Consider the following 16,345-nt stretch of genomic DNA (forward strand, 5'->3'; position numbering starts at 1 on the left):
AATAATCTTTGTATCAAGCTACAACTTCAGAGCAACCAACACATCCCCATGCCAACCAACAACAACCATCATCGCTCCGCTCACCCAAACACCTAAACCACTTAGCCACCACCACTAGCACTGATAGAGGAACAGAAACAGAAACAGGAGGCCAGATGTGTGTCGTCTCTAGACTACAGAAACAGAAACAGGAGGCCAGATGTGTGTCGTCTCTAGACTACAGAAACAGAAACAGGAGGCCAGATGTGTGTCATCTCTAGACTACAGAAACAGAAACAGGAGGCCAGATGTGTGTCATCTCTAGACTACAGAAACAGAAACAGGAGGCCAGATGTGTGTCATCTCTAGACTACAGAAACAGAAACAGGAGGCCAGATGTGTGTCGTCTCTAGACTACAGAAACAGAAACAGGAGGCCAGATGTGTGTCATCTCTAGACTACAGAAACAGAAACAGGAGGCCAGATGTGTGTCATCTCTAGACTACAGAAACAGGAGGCCAGATGTGTGTCACTACAGAAACAGAAACAGGAGGCCAGATGTGTGTCGTCTCTAGACTACAGAAACAGAAACAGGAGGCCAGATGAAACAGAAACAGGAGGCCAGATGTCATCTCTAGACTACAGAATCAGAAACAGGAGGCCAGATGTGTGTCATCTCTAGACTACAGAAACAGAAACAGGAGGCCAGATGTCGTCTCTAGACTACAGAAACAGAAACAGGAGGTCAGATGTGTGTCGTCTCTAGACTACAGAAACAGAAACAGGAGGCCAGATGTGTGTCATCTCTAGACTACAGAAACAGAAACAGGAGGCCAGATGTGTGTCATCTCTAGACTACAGAAACAGAAACAGGAGGCCAGATGTGTGTCGTCTCTAGACTACAGAAACAGAAACAGGAGGCCAGATGTGTGTCATCTCTAGACTACAGAATCAGAAACAGGAGGCCAGATGTGTGTCATCTCTAGACTACAGAAACAGAAACAGGAGGCCAGATGTGTGTCGTCTCTAGACTACAGAAACAGAAACAGGAGGCCAGATGTGTGTCGTCTCTAGACTACAGAAACAGAAACAGGAGGTCAGATGTGTGTCATCTCTAGACTACAGAATCAGAAACAGGAGGTCAGATGTGTGTCGTCTCTAGACTACAGAAACAGGAGGCCAGATGTGTGTCATCTCTAGACTACAGAAACAGGAGGCCAGATGTGTGTTGTCTCTACAGAAACAGAAACAGGAGGCCAGATGTGTGTCATCTCTAGAGTACAGAAACAGGAGGCCAGATGTGTGTGGTCTCTAGAGTTTAGTACATACTGTAGACACACGGCTGGTGTTGATTCCATTTGGACCAGAAGCAATACAACAGTAGACCTAGCTTCAGAGAGAGAGAGAGAGAGAGAGAGGGGACTCCTATGGTAGGTACACCTATAGCTCATCTCTTGGCAGTACTACCGTAGACTACTTAATCACTGACCTCAACCCAGAGTCTCTCAGAACGTTCAGTAATATTAAGAAATGCTATAGATGGAAGGAATGTAGTGTGGAAACCTACCAAAAAACAATTATGCAACAACAAATTCAATCCCTTTTAGACAACTTCCTGGACAAAATGTTCCACTGTAATAGTGAAGGTGTAAAGTTGGCAGTAGAAAATCTAAATAGTATATTTGACCTCTCAGCTTCCCCATCAAATCTAAAAAAAACTATAAAAATGAACAACAATGACAAAGAATGATGAAGAATGCAAAAACCTAAGAAAGAAAATGAGAAACCTGTCCAACCAAAAACATAGAGACACCCAGAAAACCTGAGTCTACGCCTTCACTATGGTGAATCACTAAAACAATACAGAAATACACTACGGAAAAATAAGGAGCAGTACGTCAGAAATCAGCTCGATGTAACTGAAGAATCCATAGACTCTAACCACTTCTGGGGAAATTGGAAAACACAAACAAACAACAACATGAATAATTACAGTTGTCGTGTCTTTACCCTCATTAACTGAAGACTGATAGTTTTTATCAAAGATTCTCTGTAATTAGTATTACGCGATTAGACTGATTAATCATGTAACCGTAATTACTAGGAAGTCGGGGCACCAAGGAAAAATATTCAGATGACAATGTTATCATTTCCTAAAATAACTTTTCAGATATTTTATCTGATCAATTCATCTTCGAATTAATTAATTATTTACTTTACCTCACGTTAGTCTCATTCCAAACGTCGTAAATTGTTAGTTATCTGCACGAACTCAGTCTTCACTATGAGTCATCCATACATCAATTGTCTTAAATCATTTATTTATTACTAACTAAGTAATTGACAGAAATGCATAAACAAGCAAACAAGGTAAATGTGGTTACAAGAAATGATAGGGGAATGTGCCCTAGTGGGCTAAATCAGCATGATGGGGCGGCAGGGTAGCCTAGTGGTTAAAGCGTTGGACTAGTAACCGAAAGGTTGCAAGTTTGAATCCCCGAGCTGACAATGTACAAATCTGTTGTTCTGCCCCTGAACAGGCAGTTAACCCATTGTTCCTAGGCCATCATTGAAAATAAGAATTTGTTCTTTAACTGACTTGCCTAGTAAAATAAAGGTAAAATAAAATTAAAAAAAATAAATAAATAAATGGCGGCTTGTTAGACAAAAGGGGAAGTGGGGGTCAAATAAGAAGTCACTACAAAGTGATAATTATAACAATTGAAATGCTAATCCTTTGCACATGAACGCTCACTCATTCTGGAACAATTGCAATCAATATATATATTTACGCTCAGTGTGTCATCTTAATCGCTGGTGAAAAGATTTATTTTGTAGAATTGTCCGTCTCTCTCCCTCTCTCTCTCGGTCGTGGTTAGAGGAGATTGTTCAGAGTGACATTCGTTATAGAATGGATGTTTCGGCGGTTGTCGTTCTTCGCGTTCAATGATAGTGAATTCCTAGCTGCAGACTAGTAATTAATATCAAAGACTTGTTCTTATTCTGTCGATAATCTAAGATTTTAACCACGTGGTATGGACAAAAGAGTCAGCAATGGTCTACAACCTTTGTCCCTCCTAATGGAGAAGGCCAGGGTGTGACATGGGGTTATTGTATTGTCTTATTGGGGTTTTTGTAGGCATTGGGATTGTGGTTGATTAGGGGTGTGTCTAGTATAGGCTTGGCTGCCTGAGGCGGTTCTCAATCAGAGTCAGGTGATTCTTGTTGTCTCTGATGGGGAACCGTATTTAGGTAGCCTGGGTTTCACTGTGTATTTCGTGGGTGATTGTTCCTGTCTCTGTGTAGTTTCACCAGATAGGCTGTAATTAGGTTTCACGTTCCGTTTGTTGTTTTGCATTTGTATAGTTATTTTCATGTGTCACTTTTTTTCATTAAAGTCATGAGTAACCACCACGCTGCATTTCGGTCCGACTCTCTTTCTACAAACGAAGAACGCCGTTACAAGCCATCTCGTAATTGAGGTAAGCTCGGTCTGCTGATCGAAAACCTGAGTGGGGGTTTGATTCGGAAGGGCCGAAGAGGGCTGTCCCAGGATGTGTGACCCAAACTGGGCTCAGGGGCGGTCCTCTGATTTAGTTCAAATCAAAAGGGAATTGTATTTTTCTTCATTAAACAGTCCAAAATCATATTACACAATTATACAAACAGTATCATACTAATTCATCTTATACAACAATTAGATGTAAACCTCATATCTGAGGCTATTATATAAACCACATTATGGGCTTCCCCAAGTTGTGACAAACGGACCAGTTCGTAGCTGGATTCTTCACCAATCTTTTATACTTTCTCCGGAACATGAAATTTGTTCGTACCTCAAGTTCTGTGAGGTAGAAGGATTTCCTTTGTCCTCTATGAAAATGTACTCTCTCTATACTATGTGGCCATGTAGCAGGGTCTTCTCAGGAATTTACGACCTCTGACCACAGCAGCCCAGTTGAAGGAGGCAAGGGGGAGGCAGGGAGAGGGGGATGGGGTTGCTATACCCAAAGAGGCCAATGTCATGACACAGTGTATCTATCCAAAATGGAGATGTATGGGTAAACTCCAATCTTTTTGGCTCTATAACAAAGAACAAACAGCAAAAACATATACATGATCAAATACAAATCTTAGAATCAACTATTAAAGATGACCAGAACCCACTGGATTATCCAATGACCTTGAATGAACTACAGGATGAAATACAAACCATCCAACCCAAAAAGGCCTGTGGTGTTGATGGTATCCTACATGAAATGATAAAATATACAGACAACAAATTACAATTGGCTATACTTTTTAATCCTTAGATCATCCTTAGATCTGGCATCTTCCCCAATAGTTGGAACCAAGGACTGATCACCCCAATCCATAAATATGGGGACAAATTTGACCTCAATAACTACCGTGGGAAATGCGTCAACCACAACCCTGGGAAAACCCTCTGCATTATCATAAATAGCAGACTTGTACATTTCCTCAGTACAGAGCAAATGTCAAATTGGCTTTTTACCAAATTATCCTACGACAGACCACGTATTCACTCTGCACACCCTAATTGACAAACAAACAAGCCAAAACAAAGGCAAAGTCTTCTCATGCTTTGTTGATTTCAAAAAAGCCTTTGACCCAATTTGGCATGAGGGTCTGCTATACAAATGGATAGAAAGTGGTGTTGGGGGAAAAACATACAACATTATAAAATCCATGTACACAAACAACAAGTGCGTGGTTAAAATATGTGAAAAATACACACAGGGCCGTGGGGTGAGACAGGGATGCAGCTTAAGCCTCACCCTCTTCAACATATATATCAACAAATTGGCGAGGGCACTAGAATGTCTGCAGCACCCGGCCTCACCCTACTAAAACCTGAAGTCAAATGTCTACTATTTGCTGATGATCTGGTGCTTCTGTCACCAACCAAGGAGTGTGTACAGCTGCACCTAGATCTTCTGCACAGTTTCTGACAGACCTGGGCCCTGACAGTAAATCTCAGTAAGACCAAAATAATGTTGTTCCAAAAAAGGTCCAGTCGCCAGGAACACAAATACAAATTCCATCTAGACACCATTTCCCTAGAGCACACTAAAAACGATACATACCTTGGCCTAAACATCAGCACCACAGGTAACTTTCACAAAGCTGTGAACGATCTGAGAGACAAGGCAAGAACGGCCTTCTATGCCATCAAAAGGAACATAGAATTTGACATACCAATTAGGATTTGGCTAAAAATACTTGAATCAGTTATAGAACCCATTGCCCTTTATGGTTGTGAGGTCTGGGGTCCAGCCACCAACCAAGAATTCACAAAATGGGACAAACACCAAATTGAGACTCTGCATGCAGAATTCTACAAAAATATTGTCAGTGTACAACGTAAAACACAAAATAATGCACACAGAGCCGAATTAGGCCGAAACCCTCTATCAAAATCCAGAAAATAGCCGCTAAATTCTACAACCATTCCTCTCTGGATAAGAGCGTCTGCTAAATTACTTAAATGTAAATGTAAATGATAACAAAGCCATCACCCATATGTTTATTCATTTTTCCTTTTGTACTTGAACCATTTGCACATTGTTACAATACTGTATATAGACATAATATTACATTTGAAATGTCTTTATTATTTTTTAACTTCTGAGAGTGTAATGTTGACTCTTCATTTTCATTGTTTATTTCACTTTTGTATATTATCTACTTTTATTTCACCTTTATTTAACCAGGTAGGCTAGTTGAGAACAAGTTCGCATTTACAACTGCAACCTGGCCAAGATAAAGCAAAGTAGTTTGACACATACAACAACACAGAGTTACACATGGAATAAACAAACATACAGTCAATAATACAGTAGAAAAAGTCTATATACAGTGAATGCAAATGAGGTAGGATAAGGGAGGTAAAGGCAATAAATAGGCCATGGTGGCGAAGTAAATACAATATAGCAATTAAACACTGGAATGGTAGATGTGCAGAAGATGAATGTGCAAGTAGAGATACTGGGGTGCAAAGGAGAAAGATAAATAAATAAATACAGTATGGGGATGAGGTAGTTGGATGGGCTATTTACAGATGGGATATGTACAGGTGCAGTGATCTGTGAGCTGCTCTGATAGCTGGTGCTTAAAGCTAGTGAATGAGATATGAGTCTCCAGCTTCAGTGATTTTTGCAATTCGTTCCAGTCATTGGCAGCAGAGAACTGGAAGGAAAGGCGGCCAAAGGAAGAATTGGCTTTGGGGGTGACCAGTGAGATATACCTGCTGGAGCGCGTGCTACGGGTGGGTGCTGCTATGGTGACCAGTGAGCTGAGATAAGACGGGGCTTTACCTAGCAGAGACTTGTAGATGACCTGGATCCAGTGGGTTTGGCGGCGAGTATGAAGCGAGGGCCGCAGTGGTGGATAGTATATCGGGCTTTGGTGATAAAAACAGATGGCACTGTGATAGACTACATCCAATTTGTTGAGTAGAGTAATGGAGGCTGTTTTGTAAATGATGTTACCGAGGTCAAGGATCGGTAGGATAGGGTTTGTTTGCAGCATGAGTGAAGGATGCTTTGTTGTGAATTAGGAAGCCAATTCTAGATTTTATTTGGATTTGAGATGCTTAATGTAAGTCTGGAAGGAGAGTTTATAGTCTAACCAGACACCTAGGTATTTGTAGTTGTCCACATATTCTAGGCCAGAACCGTCCGGTTTGACACACTGAACTCTATCAGAGAAGTAGTTGGTGAACCAGGCGAGGCAATCATTTGAGAAACCAAGGCTGTTGAGTCTGCCGATAAGAATGTGGTGATTGACAGAGTCGAAAGCCTTGGCCAGGTCGATGAATATGGCTGCACAGAAATGTCTCTTATCGATGGCGGTTATGATATCTTTTAGGACCTTGAGTGTGGCTGAGGTGCACCCATGACCAGCTCTGAAACCAGATTGCATAGCGGAGAAGGTATGGTGGGATTCGAAATGGTTGGAAATCTGTTTGTTAACTTGGCTTTCGAAGACCTTAGAAAGGCAGGGTAGGATGAATATAGGTCTGTAACAGTTTGGGTCTAGAGTGTCTCCCCCTTTGAAGAGGGGGATGACTCAGTCAGCTTTCCAATATTTGGAAATCTCAGACGATATGAAAGAGAGGTTGAACAGGCTAGTAATAGGGGTTGCAACAATTTCGGCAGATCATTTTAGAATGAGAGGGTCCAGATTGTCTAGCCCAGCTGATTTGTAGGATCCAGATTTTGCAGCTCTTTCAGAACATCATCTGTCTGGATTTGGGTGAAGGAGAAGCGGGGGCGCTTGGGCAAGTTGCTGCAGGGAGTGCAAAGCTGTTGGCCGGGGTAGGTGTAGCCAGGTGGAAAGCATGGACAGCCGTAGAAAAATGCTTATTGAAATGATCGATTATCGTAGATTTATCGGTGGTGACAGTGTTTGGATCAAATCCCGTTAGCGGGATCGATTTGACAACATCCGGTGAAATGGCAGAGCGACAAATTAAAATTAAATGATTAGAAATATTTAACTTTCATACAATCACAAGTGCAATACACAAAAATAAAGCTTAACTTCTTGTTAATCCAGCCACCATGTCAGATTTCAAAAAGGCTTTACGGCAAAAGAAAACCATGCTATTATCTGAGTACAGCACCCCATCAAACAAACACCTGACAATCATATTTCAACCCTCCAGGCGCGACACAAAACTCAGAAATAACAATATAATTAATGGCTTATCTTTGAAGATCTTCTTCTGTTGGCACTCCAATTTGTCCCATAAACATCACAAATTGTCCTTTTGTTTGATTAATTCCGTCGTTATATCCCCAAAATGTCCATTTATTTGGCTCGTTTATTCAGAAAAACACCGGTTCCAACTCACCCAACATGGCTACAAATTATCTAATAAATTACCTGGAATCTTGGTCCACACATTTCAAACAACTTTCCTACTCCAACTTTTGGTATTTTAAAACATAAATAATCAATCAAATTTAAGATGGGATAAACTGTGTTCAATAGCGGATAAAATCAAAGTGGAGCGAGCTTCAGGTCGCTCGCCCCAAACAAAAGAGTCCACTTGGCTCGACTCCCAGAAAGGAAAGGGCTACTTCTTCGTTCCTCAAAGGAAAAACATCAACCAATTTCTAACGACTGTTGACATCTAGTGGAAGCCATAGGAACTGCACGCATATTTCTATTAAAACGGGCTTGCCATAGAAACCTAATTGAAAACAGGTTGACCTCAAAAAAAGATTTCCCTGCCAAATCAGTTATGTTATACTCACAGACATTGTTCAAACAGTTTTATAAATATCAGAGTGCTTTCTATCCAAATATACTAATAATAATCATATCCTAGCTTCTGGGCCTGAGTAGCAAGCAGTTACTTTGGGCATGCTTCTCATCCGGACGTGAAAATACTGCCCCCTATCCCAGAGAGGCTAGACTCAGTGCAGTGGGCAGCTTGGAAGAGGTGCTCTTATTCTCCATGGACTTTACAGTGTCCCAAAATGTTTTCGAATTAGTGCTACAGGATGCAAACTTCTGTTTGAAAAAGCTAGCCTTAGATTTCCTAACTGACTATGTGTATATTGGTTCCTGACTTTCCTGAAAAGTTGCATATCACGGAGGCTATTCGATGCTAATGCAGAAAGCCACAGGATGTTTTGTGCTGGTCAAGGGCAGTCAAGTCTTGGGTGAACCAAGGGCTATATCTGTTCTTAGTTCTAAATTTTGAATGGTGCATGCTTTTTTAAGATGGTGAGGAAAGCAATTTTAAAGAATAACCAGGCATCCTCTATTGACGGGATGAGGTCAATATACTTCCAGGATACCCGAGACAGGTCGATTAGAAAGGCCTGCTCACTGAAGTGTTTTAGGGAGCGTTTGACAGTGATGAGGTGTGGTCGTTTGACCGCGGACCCATTACGCACGCAGGCAATGAGGCAGTGATCACTGAGATCCTGGTTGAAGACAGCAGAGGTGTATTTAGAAGGAAAGTTGGTCAGGATGATATCTAAGAGGTTGCCCATGGTTACAGATTTAGGGTTGTACCTGGTAGGTTCCTAGATAATTTGTGTGAGATTGAGGGCGTCTAGCTTAGATTGTAAGACGGCCGGGGTGTTAAGCATATCCGAGTTTCGGTCACCTAACAGTACGAACTCTGAAGATAGATTGGGGGAAATCAATTCACATATGGTGTCCAGGGCACAGCTGGGGGCTGAGGGGGGTCTATAACCAGCGGCAACAGTGAGAGACTTGTTTCTGGAAAGGTGCATTTTTAAAAGTAAAAGCTTGAATTGTTTGGGCACAGACCTGGATAGTATGACAGAACCATGCAGGCTACCTCTGCAGTAGATGCATGGGATCAGATATGATCTTAAACCTCAAACGAAGTCCAGTTCCCAGTACTTACCCCTCTTATCTGCTGGGTTCCAGTGACCAACTGTATAGTCTTCTCCAGCTCCTTCTCAATGCGGCCTGCCCAATGCATCATTCTGAAGGAACAAAGACACACAGCTGTAACTTTAATATTCATGCTTTTCATAAATAATATTAGGCTGTAAAAAAGTAAATTCCCTTCCCTTGTTTACCTCATGTGATGTACTGTACATACTGCATGTGATATAAGTTTTTGTGGGGGGTTACGTGTCTGTCTGTCTGTCTGTCTGTCTGTCTGTCTGTCTGTCTGTCTGTCTGTCTGTCTGTCTGTCTGTCTGTCTGTCCATCACCCACTCCCCTCCTTCCCTCCATAGACACACTTCTTTTTTTTCTCCTAGCGTCAGTTTCATTCATCAACATCCCTTCCAGACGTCAATCATACCAGTAGGGTTCTGGTTGGATGGAGTGTGAGCGTGTGTTCTGAAAGCTGGGCTTGGATCAGTAGCACAGCTTAAAAGGGCATGGAATCAAATTTTTAAAATTCAGGTCTGACAGAAGTGCACAATAAGCAGGATGCTCTCTCAGTGGATGAAGCCAAGTCTGGAATGAAGAGATCAAACATCTGGAGTACCCCACTGTAGATCTCCCACCAAGACTACAAATGACTGGATCAAGATGTTCACAAGCTGCTGTTCAATCAGCAAGAGTTAGCAACTTAGAGTGGAGGCCCTACCCACCCAGGCATCAAGCACCCCCATCTAAAAGATAAATAATTACACTCACATACATAAAATAGATCATTAATAAGTAATAATAAAAAGTCTAATCAAATTGTATTTGTCACATGTGCCGAATTAAATGCTTACTTGCAAGCCCTTAACCAACAATGCTTTAAGAAGTTAAGAAAAATCTGTGTTAAGTAAAAAAAATAGATAATAAAAGTAACAAATAAATAAAAAGCAGCAGTAAAGTAGCAATAGCAAGGTTATATACAGGTGATACTGGTACAGAGTCAATGTGCTGGGGCACAATGTTTAGTTGAGGTAATTGAGGTAATATGCACATGTAAGTAGAGTTAAAGTGACTATGCATAGATAATAAACAGAGAATAGCAGCAGAGTAAAAGAGGGGTCTAGGTAGCCCTTGACTAGGGTCGCTAGAGTCCTTGACAATGTTTAGGGCCTTCCTCTGACATCCCCTGGTATAGAGGTCCTGGATGGCAGGAAGCTTGGACCCAGTGATGTACCGGGCCGTACGCACTACCCTCTGTAGTGCCTTGTGATAGGAGGCCGAGCAGTTGCCATATCAGGCAGTGATGTAACCAGTCAGGATGCTCTCAATGGTGCAGCTGTAGAACCTTTTGAGGATCTGAGGACCCATGCCAAATATTTTCAGTCTCCTGAGGGGGAATAGGGTTTGTCGGGTCCTCTTCATGACTGTCTTAGTGTTTGGACCATGATAGTTTGTTGGTAATGTGGACACCAAGGAACTTGAAGCTCTCAATCTGCTCCACTACAGCCCTGTCGATAAGAATGAGGGTGTGCTCTGTCCTCCTTTTCATTCAGTCCACAATCATCTCCTTTGTGTTGATCACGTTGAGAGAGAGGTTGTTGTCCTGGCACCACACAGCCAGGTCTCTGACCTCCTCCCTATAGGCTGTCTCATCGTTGTCGGTGATCAGGCCTAACACTGTTGTGTCATCGGCAAACTTGACGATGGTGTTGGAGTCGTGCCTGGCCATGCAGTCATGAGTGAACAGGGAGTACAGGAGGGGAATAAGCACGCACCCCTGAGGGGCCCCCATGTTGAGGATTAGCATGGCAAATGTATTGTTACCTACCATTACCACCTGGGGGCGGCCCTCAGGAAGACCAGGATCCAGTTGCAGAGGGAGGTGTTTAGTCCTAGGGTCCTTAGCTTATTGATGAGCTTTGAGAGAACTATGGTGTTGAACGCTGAGCTGTAGTCAATGAATAGCATTCTCACATAAGTGTTCCTTTTGTCCAGATGGGAAAGGGCAGTGTTGAGTGCAATAGAGATTGCATCATCTGTGAATCTGTTGGGGCGGTATACAAATTGGAGAGGGTCTAGGGTTTCTGGGATAATGGTGTTGATGTGAGCCATGACCAGCCTTTCAAAGCACTTCATGGCTACAGACGTGAGTGCTATGGGTCAGTAGTCATTTAGGCAGGTTGATTTAGTGTTCTTGGGCACAGGGACTATGGTGGTCTGCTTGAAACATGTTGGTATTACAGAATAAGTCAGGGACAAGTTGAAAATGTCAGTGAAGACACTTGCCAGTTGGTCAGCGCATGCTTGGAGTACACGCCCTGGTAATCCGTCTAGCCCTGCGGCCTTGTGAATGTTGACCTCTTTATAGGTCTTATTCACATTGACTACGGCGTGATCACACAATCGTCCAGAACAGCTGATGCTCTCAAGCATGTTTCAGTGTTACTTGCCTTGAAGCGAGCATAGAAGTAATTTAGTTCGTCTGGTAGGCTCGTGTCACTGGGCAGCTCGCGGCTGTAACTCTACAAACATGAAGCCCTTTCTTCTCTCATATTTGTATTCGGGCTTGCGAAGCATGACTCTCCCCTTTAAATCTTCATCATACTTATTATTATTATTTGGAACGCTATTCAACACAGGCAAATATTATGATGAGGGTGAAGAAGGCAATTGAATTTAGAACAATAGTGTAATTATGGTGAAGAATTGTGAACACCAAGAAAGTAGCTACAAGGAAGCATCCGAGGCAACAGCGCATCATCCTCCTTCTCAGGATCATGCTCTGCGCTCTAAATAACTCAACTGGCTAGTTCGCCTGTCTGTAAAGAGAAGCGAAGGCTGTACAATTGATCTTGCTGCTCTAATTGGACAGAGTGAAGCTGTCTTAGTTCACTCGCTTCATATTTCACCCAATCTCTTCTCAAAGAACTTCTTTCAGTTTTCACATGCAACAACTGTAGTTTAGACACTGACCACAACTACTGACCAAACTACTGCTCTGGTCTGCAGTAGCGCTGGTTTGATCTGGTCCTGTGCATAATTAGCTAACTCTGGATCACACTAGCTCTGGTCTAACTCTTGTCTGCACTATTAAGTGACTTCACAAAGTATTCACACTCCACTTTTTCCACATTTTGTTGTGTTACAAGGTCGGATTAAAATGGATTTAATTGCCTTTTTTTTATCAATGATCCACACAAAATGCTCTGTAATGTCAAAGTGGAAGAAAGATTTGAACATTAAAAAAGTATATACAGTCGTGGTCAAATGTTTTGAGAATGACACAAATATTAATTTCCACAAAGTTTGCTGCTTCAGTGTTTTGAGATATTTTTGTCAGATGGAATACTATGGAATACTGAAGTATAATTACAAGCATTTCATAAGTGTCATAGGCTTTTATTGACAATTACACGAAGTTGATGCAAATAGTCAATATTTGCAATGTTGACCCTTCTTTTTCAAGACCTATGCAATCCGCCCTGGCATGCTGTCAATTAACTTCTGGACCACATCCTGGCTGATGGCAGCCCATTCTTGCATAATCAAAGTGCTCCATCATGCTAGAAAATGCATTGTTCGTCATCAAACTGTTCCTGGATGGTTGGGAGAAGTTGCTTTCGGATGATGTGTTGGTACCATTCTTTATTCATGGCTGTGTTCTTAGCCAAAATTGTGAGTGAGCCCACTCCCTTGGCTGAGAAGCAACCACACACATGAATGGTCTCAGGATGCTTTACTATTGACATGACACAGGACTGATGGTAGCGCTCACCTTGTCTTCTCCGGACAAGCTTTTTTCCGGATGCCCCAAACAATCAGAAAGGGGATTCATCAGAGAAAATGACTTTACCCCAGTCCTCAGCAGTCCAATCCCTGCACTTTTGACATAATATCAGTCTGTCCCTGATGTTTTTCCTGGATAGGAGAGGCCTCTTTGCTGCCCTTCTTGACACCAGGCCATCCTCCAAACGTCTTCGCCTCACTGTGCGTGTAGATGACTCACAACTGCCTGCTGCGATTCCTGCGCAAGCTCTGTACTGGTGGTGCCGGCAGCTGAATCAACTTTAGGAGACGGTCCTGGCGCTTGCTGGACTTTCTTGGGCGCCCTGAAGCCTTCTTCACAACAATTGAACCGCTCTCCTTGAAGTTTTTGATGATCTGATAAATGGTTGATTTCGGTGCAGCAATATCCTTGCCGGTGAAGCCCTTTTTGTGCAAAGCAATGATGACGGCACATGTTTCCTTGCAGGTAACCATGGCTGACAGAGGAAGAACAATGATTCCAAGCACCACCCTCCTTTTGAAGCTTCCAGTCTGTTATTCGAACTCAATCAGCATGATAGAGTGATCTCCAGCCTTGTCCTCGTCAACACTCACACCTGTGTTATAACGAGAGAATCACTGACATGATGTCAGCTGGTTCTTTTGTGGCAGGGCTGAAATGCAGTGGAAATGTTTTTTTGGGATTCAGTTCAGTTGTGTTACACTCTGACCATAGTTTGCGTTGTTTGTTTCTATGTTTTGTTTGGTCAGGGTGTGATATGAGTGGGCATTCTATGTTGTATGTCTAGTTTGTCTGTTTCGATGTGTTTGGCCTGATATGGTTCTCAATCAGAGGCAGGTGTTTGTCGTTGTCTCTGATTGGGAACCATATTTAGGTAGCCTGTTTTGTATTGTGGGGTGTGGGTGATTGTTCCTGTTTCCAGTGTTCCTGTGTTTGTGTTCGCGTTACGGGACTGTTTAGTCTTCGTTCATTTTGTCGGTTTATTGTTTTTGTTCGTTGTTAAAGTATTCTATTAAAATGGATAATCATCATCACGCTGCATTTTGGTCCTCCTCTCTTTCGCCCGACGACGAACGTTACAATTTGCATGGCAAAGAGGGACTTTGCAAATAATTGCAATTCATCTGATCACTCTTCATAAAATGCATCATACAAACTGAGGTAGCAGACTTTGTGAAAATTCTTCTTTGTGAAAATTCATCCTCAAACCTTTTGGCCACGACTGTATAGTACCAGTCAAAAGTTTGGACACACCTACTCATTCAAGGGGTTTTCTTTATTTTGACTATTTTCTACATTGTATAATAATTAGTGAAGACATCACAACTATGAAATCACAGCTATGGAATCATGTAATAACCAAAAAAGTGTTAAACAAATCCAATATACAGTATATTATATTTGAGATTCTTCATCCTTTGCCTTGATTACATAAGTATTCAACCCCCTGAGACAATACATGTTAGAATCACCTTTGGCAGCAATTACAGCTCTAAGAGCTTTGCACACCTGGATTGTACAATATTTGGACATTATACTTTTTAAAATTCTTCAAGCTCTGTCAAGTTGGTTGTTGATCATTGTTAAACAGCCATTTTCAAGTCTTGCCATAGATTTTCAAGACGATTTAAGCAAAAACAGTAACTGGGCCACTCAGGAAGATTTCATATCATCTTGGTAAGCAACTTGAGTGTATATTTGGCCTTGTGTTTTAGGTTATTGTCCAGTTAAAAGGTGAATTTGTCTCCCAGTGTCTGTTAGAAAGCAGACTGAACAATATTTTCCTCTAGGATTTTGCCTATGCTTAGCTCTATTACGTTTATTCCCCTAACGTGATGCAGCATAATGGAAAATGTGAAGAGTGGTACTCAGTGATGTGTCGTATTGGATTTGCATCAAACATAACATTTACTATTCAGGAAATAAAGCTAATTTCTTTGCCACATTTTTTGCAGTTTTACTTTAGTGCCTTATTGCAAACAGGATGCATGTTTTGGATTATTTTTATTCTGTACAGGCTTCCTTCTTTTCATTTAGGTTAGTTTTGTGGAGTAACTACCACGTTGCTGGGGCATCGTCAGTGTCTGTAACACTTTTAAAGTCACCATTAGCCTCATGGTGTAATGCCTGAGTGGTTACCTTCCGCTCCGGCAACTAAGTTATAAAGGATGAGTGTATCTTTGTAGTGACTGGATGTATTGATACACCATCCAACGTGTAATTAATAACTTCACCATGCTCTACCAATAGGTGCCCTTCTATGCAAGGCATTGGATAACCTCCCTGGTCTTTATGGTTGAATCTGTGTTTGAAATTCACTGCTCGATTGTGGGACCTTACAGAGAATTGTTTGTGTGGGGTACAGAGATGAAGTAGTCATTCAAAAATCATGTTAAACACTATGATTGCACACAGAGATGAGCCCATGCAACTTATTACGTTACACGTTAAGCACATTTTAACTTATTCATGCTTGCCATAACAAAGGGGTTGAATAGTTATTGGCTCAAGACATTTCAGCTTTTCTTTTTAAATTAATTAGTAGTAAACATAATTCCACTTTGCCATTATGAGGTATTGTGTGTTGGCCAGCTACACAACATCTCAATTTAATCTATTTTAAATTCAGGCTGTGACACAACAAGATGTGGCAAAGACAAGAACTGTGAATACTTTATTATTATTTTTTTTTTAATTAAGGGGTAGATCAGCTGTAATATCACAGATAGATTGTGACTTCCATCAATGTAATTGCCACTTTTCCAATCCCCCATATACTTTTAAAAAAAATATATATATATATATATATATATATATATAAAATATATTTTTATATTTTTAATGTATTATTTTCCCCTAACAACCCTCCCCTAATTGGAGGAAACTAATGGACAACAAAACGTAGGCTTCTACTTACAGCTTATACATACTATATACAGTTCACGGGCACAGTATATTTTACAATAGTTATATTTTGATGGTTTTTAGTCCCATTCAGCTCCACTCAACCCCTCCCATCTATCTCTGAACACCATCCAGATTTAATTTATATTTACCATACATTTTTCAACTGTGCTGCGATGTTTCACAAAAGTTCTGAACCTTTCTATTCTCATAGATTCTACATTTTTAAAATTAAATTGTGAATACTTTCTGAAGGCACTGTAAAATAAATACTTAAATGTG

At 41.3% G+C, this 16,345-nt stretch overlaps 1 protein-coding gene across 4 annotated transcripts in view; it reads right to left on the bottom strand.

Moving 5' to 3' along the window:
• LOC118388289 (voltage-dependent calcium channel subunit alpha-2/delta-2-like) overlaps positions 1-16,345 on the bottom strand; it is a 407,521-nt gene that overhangs the window by 377,923 nt on the left and 13,253 nt on the right. For all 4 annotated transcript variants that reach the window (XM_052526555.1, XM_052526554.1, XM_052526556.1 and 1 more), the window contains exon 2: positions 9,395-9,476. In XM_052526555.1, coding sequence (XP_052382515.1) covers positions 9,395-9,476 — 82 coding nt within the window. The remainder of the gene's footprint in view (positions 1-9,394; positions 9,477-16,345) is intronic.

The sequence above is a fragment of the Oncorhynchus keta genome, chromosome 10 (genome assembly GCF_023373465.1).
Source record: "Oncorhynchus keta strain PuntledgeMale-10-30-2019 chromosome 10, Oket_V2, whole genome shotgun sequence".
Lineage (NCBI taxonomy): Eukaryota > Metazoa > Chordata > Actinopteri > Salmoniformes > Salmonidae > Oncorhynchus > Oncorhynchus keta.